The 8,475-nt window shown below is 41.1% G+C and overlaps 2 protein-coding genes across 4 annotated transcripts in view; one reads left to right on the top strand and one right to left on the bottom strand.

Annotated features, from left to right (window-relative positions):
- The window catches only part of LOC128703856 (oxysterol-binding protein-related protein 1), a 648,989-nt gene that overhangs the window by 247,883 nt on the left and 392,631 nt on the right, over positions 1-8,475 (bottom strand). The gene's annotated exons all lie outside the window — the stretch shown is intronic.
- The window catches only part of LOC138852710 (asparagine--tRNA ligase, cytoplasmic-like), a 43,172-nt gene continuing 35,728 nt past the window's right edge, over positions 1,032-8,475 (top strand). Inside the window, exons 1-3 of the mRNA XM_070085041.1 lie at positions 1,032-1,115; positions 1,414-1,618; positions 1,959-2,116. Of these exons, the coding sequence (XP_069941142.1) occupies positions 1,032-1,115; positions 1,414-1,618; positions 1,959-2,116 (447 nt within the window). The remainder of the gene's footprint in view (positions 1,116-1,413; positions 1,619-1,958; positions 2,117-8,475) is intronic.

Below are 8,475 nucleotides of genomic sequence, written 5' to 3'. Positions count from 1 at the left end.
AGATTTGGCATGGAAAAATCTAGCAAGTATATTCTGATCCATATCCTTTGGTTAGTTTTCAATTGAGGGGTCAGCCACCAAACAGAAAACTAAAATAAACCAGAAAAAAAGGGGGGGGGGGACCTTGCAAGAAACCTGCAAATAAAAAAAATTTGTGGAAGATTTTTCACTAAAAGTGAATAAATGAAGCTTTAAAATTTTGAGGTTTGACTGCTACTTTGCTTGTAACAGAATTTTAAGTATAAGAGCTGGTTTTGCATCCTTGCTGGAGGTGGCAGCCCCTTCAAACTTACCCTCATCCTTGCTGGAGGTCACAGCCCCTTCAAACTTACCTGCCCTCACCTGCATGTAATCAAAGCGTTGCATAGTACTCTACCTGCAAAAAAAAAAAAAAATAAAGAATGCTTTTGTGGGCTAGAATCCTGGATTTTTTCTTAGTGTGTACCCTATCGCATGCTTTTATCTGTCTGGCCATTGTTGTCATTATCTTTATTTTCCTCTTAATCACGAGAATCATTTATGTACTCTACCTTCCATTGGTTTTGAAAGTTGAAATTGCCTTTTATCATTTCAACCAGGATCTTGTTGCTTCTATCTTCAAAAATCTGTATAAATAACAGGGCAGTTTATCAGTTCTCTGAAAAGCCCATTTCATGCTCCTTTGATGCCCCTTCATCCCTTACATATGCTGGCAGTAAACTCACTCAGTGGTTTTGGATGCTTGATCTTAATGAGTTCTCTAGTTATACTGTACTAGTGTAAACCTTGATTCCTAGTGAGACTCTTCCATACGTTGTGCCTTATCTTTTGTTATTTAGGATGAGGATTATTGCTGATTACTAATACACCTTGCAGGTCCTCTCAGAGCACCTGAGTCATGTTTATGATATATACATCTTTTAATTAATTTTTGTTATCCTCCTCCTTTGGTTCTCGTAATGTCATATCTGATTTTTTTTTTACAAGCGGATTAGAATCTTGTTTTGGAACATTTAAAACTTTTTGAAACCATTTTTTAAAGTTTCATTTTAATGATTTTCTTCTTCACGTTGTTCCAGAAATATGAAATTATTGCTAAGAGTCAGTTGAAGAAACTCACTAAACTCTGGAAAGATGTAAGTGTATGACTTTAAGTCTTTTATAATAAAACCCTTATTTTGAATAAGTAATTTACATAAAGAATAGTAGATTTTTTCATATTTAGCACTAAATAGAGAAATGTAAAGTACAATACAATACTATAGAAAATATTTTGTATACAAGATTGGCATAAAATTTTGAAGTAGAGAAAACATTATTTTAAGTGATATGCATACAGTGAAACAAATTAGTCATGTTAAAGATATTTGTATCTAATGAATCAATTTAAAAAGGATCTGTAGTTGTGACTTAAATACCACATATATTTTCTAGGAGTGTAAAAAACTTGAAGCTCGTCTTAAAAAAGAAAAGGAGGACGAGGAGAAGCGGACGAAGGCTCTTGAAGAGGCCAGAAAAGTGACTATATCAGAAGATCCAAGTTTACCTCCTGCTCTCTGTATCAAGATTAGAGATGGTAAACAGTATCGTAATAAGAGAGTTAAAGTTAATGGATGGGTTCATAGACTCAGAAGACAGGGTTAGTCTTTCTGCCTTTCTCTCTAGCATTCATGCCTTGCTAACACTTGTAACATAATGTACCACTTTTTCTGCTTAACAAACTTAAAGTTGTCACTTGTTTGCACTGACACCAGTATGCAGGTAGAAAAAAAGTTCTTCTTTGTTCAGAATTTTCAGTGTTATTGTTTTTTTTCTTGAAAGCCAAGTGGCATATAATTTGTTCTAAACTTAAGTACTGTAATTACAATAGTGACAGCAGTGCAAATTTTTCATTGCTCAAACTTTTGAAAGTTTTAATATTTCACTTTACTGTAAATGGATATTTTTTTAGGTTGAGTAATATATATTACTGTTTCCAGGTAAAAATATGATGTTTATTGTCCTTCGTGATGGATCGGGATTCCTACAGACAGTTCTGACAGACAAGTTGTGTCAAACATATGAAGCTATAATTCTCAACACTGAGAGTTCTGTCTCATTGTATGGTACACTTCAAGAAGTTCCAGAGGGAAAGGAGGTAAGGATCTTGCCATTTTTTTTTTTATCTTCCCTGTGTACCTGTTTAAATGATGTTCATAAGATTCGTATGTCAGTGTGGTAAGGGGGTTTTGGATCTATGGAATTAGTTACTCTTTCCATCGACGAAACCTAATTACTTCCTATTCCTCAAGCACTGTATGGGCTTTAACACTTCTAACTTAATTTTTTTTTATTACACTGGTCTCCCACCAAGGTAGGTTACCTGAAAAACAAGCACTTTCACCAGATACTGCACTTCAGATGCCCCTCCAAACTGCAGATATCCCTACCCTTCCTTCAGAGTGCAGGCACTGTAGTTTATAGTAAGATGGGTTATTGGTGGTTGAACAACAGAAGACAATGAATACAAGACAAAGAATACTAAAAGAAAGGGGAAAGAAGTGACAGTTATCAATGATTTGGTGATTATTTTTACTATGCTGGCTGTCTCCCACCAAAGTATGGCAATTGGAAAAAAATGGAAATGCATTTACCATCATTTGTTGAATAGCCATCTTGCCAGAAGACAGCAGACATCACAATTCAAATGAACCGCTGAACTGCAACATCCCCACTGCTCTTTTAGCCTTAAATGTGTGTGTGTGTGTGTGTGTGTGTGTGTGTGTGTGTGTGTGTGTGTGTGTGTGTGTGTGTGTGTGTGTGTGTGTGTGTGTGTGTGTGTGTGTGTGTGTGTGTAATTTTTTTTTTTTTTTCAACAAGTCGGCCGTCTCCCACCGAGGCAGGGTGACCCAAAAAAGAAAGAAAATCCCCAAAAAGAAAATACTTTCATCATCATTCAACACTTTCACCACACTCGCACATTATCACTGTTTTTGCAGAGGTGCTCAGAATACAACAGTCTAGAAGCATACACATATAAAGATACACAACATATCCCTCCAAACTGCCAATATCCCAAACCCCTCCTTTAAAGTGCAGGCATTGTACTTCCCATTTCCAGGACTCAAGTCCGACTATATGAAAATAACCGGTTTCCCTGAATCCCTTCACTAAATATTACCCTGCTCACACTCCAACAGATCGTCAGGTCCCAAGTACCATTCGTCTCCATTCACTCCTATCTAACACGCTCACGCACGCTTGCTGGAAGTCCAAGCCCCTTACCCACAAAACCTCCTTTACCCCCTCTCTCCAACCCTTTCGAGGACGACCCCTACCCCGCCTTCCTTCCCCTATAGATTTATATGCTTTCCATGTCATTCTACTTTGATCCATTCTCTCTAAATGACCAAACCACCTCAACAACCCCTCTTCTGCCCTGTGACTAATACTTTTATTAACTCCACACCTTCTCCTAATTTCCACACTCTGAATTTTCTGCATAATATTTACACCACACATTGCCCTTAAACAGGACATCTCCACTGCCTCCAACCATCTCCTCGCTGCTGCATTTACCACCCAAGCTTCACACCCATATAAGAGTGTTGGTACTACTATACTTTCATACATTCCCTTCTTTGCCTCCATAGATAACGTTTTTTGACTCCACATATACCTCGACGCACCACTCATCTTTTTTCCCTCATCAGTTCTATGATTAACCTCATCCTTCATAAATCCATCTGCCGACACGTCAACTCCCAAGTATCTGAAAACATTCACTTCTTCCATACTCCTCCTCCCCAATTTCATATCCAATTTTTCTTTATCTAAATTATTTGACACCCTCATCACCTTACTCTTTTCTATGTTCACTTTCAACTTTCTACCTTTACACACATTCCCAAACTCATCCACTAACCTTTGCAATTTTTCTTTAGAATCTCCCATAAGTACAGTATCATCAGCAAAAAGTAACTGTGTCAATTCCCATTTTGAATTTGATTCCCCATAATTTAATCCCACCCCTCTCCCAAACACCCTAGCATTTACTTCCTTTACAACCCCATCTATAAATATATTAAACAACCATGGTGACATTACACATCCCTGTCTAAGACCTACTTTTACCGGGAAGTAGTCTCCCTCTCTTCTACACACCCTAACCTGAGCCTCACTATCCTCATAAAAACTCTTTACAGCATTTAATAACTTACCACCTATTCCATATACAGTGGACCCCCGGCTAACGAACTTTTTTCATTCCAGTAGTATGTTCAGGTGCCAGTACTGACCGAATTTTTTCCCATAAGGAATATTGTGAAGTAGATTAGTCCATTTCAGACTCCCAAACATACACGTACAAACGCACTTACATAAATACACTTACATAATTGGTCGCATTTGGAGGTGATCGTTAAGCGGGGGTCCACTGTACTTGCAACATCTGCCACATTGCTCCTCTATCCAACTCTATCATATGCCTTTTCTAAATCCATAAATGCAATAAAAACTTCCCTATCTTTATCTAAATACTGTTCACATATATGCTTCAAAGTAAACACCTGATCTACACATCCCCTACCCACTCTAAAACCTCCTTGCTCATCCGCAATCCTACATTCTGTCTTATCTCTAATTCTTTCAATTATAACCCTACCGTACACTTTTCCTGGTATACTCAGTAAGCTTATTCCTCTATAATTTTTACAGTCTCTTTTGTCCCCTTTCCCTTTATATAAAGGACTATACATGCTCTCTGCTAATCCCTAGGTACCTTCCCCTCTTTCATACATTTATTAAACAAAAGTACCAACCACTCCAACACTATATCCCCCCCTGCTTTTAACATTTCTGTCATGATCCCATCAGTTCCAGCTGCTTTACCCCCTTTCATTTACGTAATGCCTCACGTACCTCCCCCACACTTACATTCTGCTCTTCTTCACTCCTAAAAGATGGTATACCTCCCTGACCAGTGCATGAAATTACTGCCTCTCTTTCTTCCTTAACATTTAAAAGTTCCTCAAAATATTCTCGCCATCTACCCAATACCTCCATCTCCCCATCTACCAACTCCCCTACTCTGTTTTTAACTGACAAATCCATATTTTCCCTAGGCTTTCTTAACTTGTTTAACTCACTCCAAAATTTTTTATTATTTTCATTAAAATTTCTTGACAGTGCCCCCCCCCCCCTCTCTCTCTCTCTCTCTCTCTCTCTCTCTCTCTCTCTCTCTCTCTCTCTCTCTCTCTCGCTCTCTCTCTCTCTCTCTCTCTCTCTCTTTCTCTCTTTCTCTCTTTCTCTCTTTCTCTCTTTCTCTCTTTCTCTCTTTCTCTCTTTCTCTCTTTCTCTCTTTCTCTCTTTCTTTCTCTCTTTCTTTCTCTTTCTCTCTTTCTCTCTTTCTCTCTTTCTCTCTTTCTTTCTTTCTCTCTTTCTCTTTCTTTTTTTTTTTTTTTTTTTTTTTTTTTTTTACACAGGGTTTGACAAGGTTAAGGATCCCTAGCTTTATTGACAGCTATTTACAGGTTAAGGATTCCTAACTTTATTGGCAAGCTAAGAGCTGTTACCTACATCAGCTCATTTGAAAGCATTTTTATTGTTGTGAGACATACAAGTAGGGAACAGGATGAAGTTGGAGCCATCTGTGGGCCAGCATTTTCATTTGATCAACTGACGTTATCTCGTTGACATCATTATGCTGTACGAATGTGTTCCATACTCGAGTCATCCTGGGTATGTATGATCTCAGATGGAGTGATGTTCTGGAGAAGGGTACAGCCCAGAGTGAAGTTGCTGCTTTCTGCCCGTCTTGTGGCATAAAAGCTTGTTTCACGCTGTCCTCGAAGTGGATCCAAGTGTGGTATTTTGACAATATTGGCCTTGTACATAACAGTAAGGCCACCCACATCCCTCCTATGTTGAAGGCTCTGCTGAAATGACAGATCTATCCAGGATGGGTCCAGGCGAGAGATGAGACGTCTTGCTCTGTTCTCTACTCTGTCAAGCAGTCGCAGATGAGAGGGGGGGCAGGCAAACCAAGAAAGTGGAGCATACTCAAGGTGTGAGCGTACTTGTGCCTCGTACAGGATCTTGCAACCCCTACTGTCAAGCAGATGCGAGATACGGCGAAGTGCTGTAAGCTTCCTGGCTGCCTTGTTTGCAAGATTTACAACATGGTTCTTCATGGTTAGTTTGGAGTCAAATTTCACCCCAAGGATATCAACTTCTTCTCCAGGTGCCAACATCGTCCCAGTCATCCTTACTACTGCACCAGCATTACCATCATGGTGCCTAGAGACGATCATCATTTGCGTTTTCTCAGGTGCAAATGTTACTTGCCATCTATTTCCCCAAGCTGATATAGCTCTCAGCTGGTGATTGATGTAGCTTAGAGCAGCTGGCATTTCTTCTCTTGGATAAGTGAATGTCAGTGTACAGTCGTCTGCATATGCATGTGATTCTGGGATGAGATGAAGAAGGTCGTTGAAGTAGACATTCCATAACAGTGGACCCAGCACACTTCCTTGTGGAACGCTTGCCCCAATAGGATGCCTTGCTGATTCCGTTCCATTGAGGACTACACTTAGAGATCTACCATGAAGGTAATCACTGAGGAGACATAGCGTAGAGCCTGCAATTCCCAGTGCTTGAAGTTTTGCTAAGAGGCCCTGGTGCCACACCCGGTCGAAAGCGCCAGCAATGTCCAGTGCTACCACACAGCTGACTTTGGATTCATCCAGTGACTGGTGCCACTTAGTGGAGAGGTTTAACAACAGATCAGCAGCAGAGTAACCTTTCCTGAAGCCATATTGACGATCACAAAGTAGTGAGTGGTAGTCAAAAAATCTGTCATTTGTCTTGAGATTATTGTCTCAAGGATCTTACCAGTGATTGACAGGAGTGACACTGGTCTGTAGTTGCTGATTTCTGCTCTGCTCTTCTTTTTGTGAACAGGGACTACATTTGCCTCTTTCCATGGAGAGGGCCATTTGCACTGTACTAGGCAGTGCTGAAAGATGCGAGTTAGAGGTGCTGCTAGCTCGTCTGCACATCTTCTCAACAATCTTGGGCTCAACTTGTCTGGGCCCACAGCCTTTTCCTGGTCAAGTGATTTAAGAAGGAAATGCACCTCCTCCTGCCTTATTGTCACCACTGACAGTTTTGACACAGTTCTTGCAGCTAGCCAAGGAGGGTCCCTTGCTGGATCAGGAACTTGCATTTTGGTAGCGAAGTGTTCAGCAAAGAGGTCCGCCTTCTCTTGACTACTAGTAGAGGTGGTCCCATCCTGTCGATTTAGAGGTGGAATAAGTTCATCAGGCAGATAACCTTGTCTGTCCTTGACCAGGGACCACCAGGTTTTGGAGCCTACCCTACCTGATGCTAACTTTCGTTTAGTGTCCACCTCCCATTTAGCAATGGCCCACTTTTGAACATCACCCATATGCCTACAGGCTTGCATGTGCAAGTTCCTGTTATAGGTGGTAGGATGTCTCTTATACCTTCGCCATGCTTTGTACTTAGCAGTAGCAGCCTCTCTACAACGAAAGCCAAACCAAGGCTGATCTGTAGGCTTTGTCACATATTGCCGGTGAGGAATGTGTTCTTGTTGCAGATTAAGGATGTGTCCAGTGAAGGCTTTCACTTGGTTGTCAACATCCCCCTGAAGAAGAGCATTCCAGTCGGTGGTGGCGAGCTCAGAGCAAAGGGCTGGCCAATTACCTTTTTCCCATAGCCAGGTTGTGCGTGTGGACTCCTCTCGTTCTGTTGGGATCTTAAGTGTGGTAAAAAACAGCCTTGTGGTCAGACGATCAACGTAGCGAGGGTTGACAAGTGACTATGCCTTCTTATGGGCCCACTCACTGCTGGGTCAAGGGAGGCCAGAGATATAGTAGGGAAATCAACAAAGTTTCTCATGTCAAACACTGCAAGAAAGGTCATCAAAGTCCTCTGTATAAGGTGCTGGTTGAGGTCACAAGAATTATAATATGTTGACAGTTGTGTTGTAGCAGAGGGAGTCAATATTTTTCCATTACCTGGAAGTTGATGGGGAGGGTCTGCATGTTGCCACTGAGGTCTGTACATTGCACATGCTAGGTACAGAGGGTACTAGTGTTATACAGAGCTTGAAGAACATCATTTCAGATGTGTGGGAGTGGCAACATCTATGTGCTGGGCATGAACACTTTTAGAGAAGCACACAGCAAGCACCACCTCCTTGCCCTTGCCTGTCTCTTCTCATCCATGAGTGTAGCCAGCAATTCTTGCAAAATTTTCTGGAGTCCTGTCATCCAAAAATGTTTCAGCAACAGCTATTCATGTCTGGGTGTCGAGGGTTCACAAAGCTATGTGTGAGGCTCTCAGCATTATGTGAAACCTCTAATGTTGGCCGACCCAGGATGCTGATGAACTGGCTCCTCATGATGAAGTGGTCAGCTTGAGGTGGTGGGTGTGTAGGGAATATAAGGTGCCCCCTTGAGAGAGGTAGGGTACTGAGGCAGCTGCAGGGATGTA

The sequence above is a fragment of the Cherax quadricarinatus genome, chromosome 14 (genome assembly GCF_038502225.1).
Source record: "Cherax quadricarinatus isolate ZL_2023a chromosome 14, ASM3850222v1, whole genome shotgun sequence".
Lineage (NCBI taxonomy): Eukaryota > Metazoa > Arthropoda > Malacostraca > Decapoda > Parastacidae > Cherax > Cherax quadricarinatus.
The sequence above is the reverse complement of the archived record's forward strand: the minus strand, read 5'-3'. Positions and strand labels throughout refer to the sequence as shown.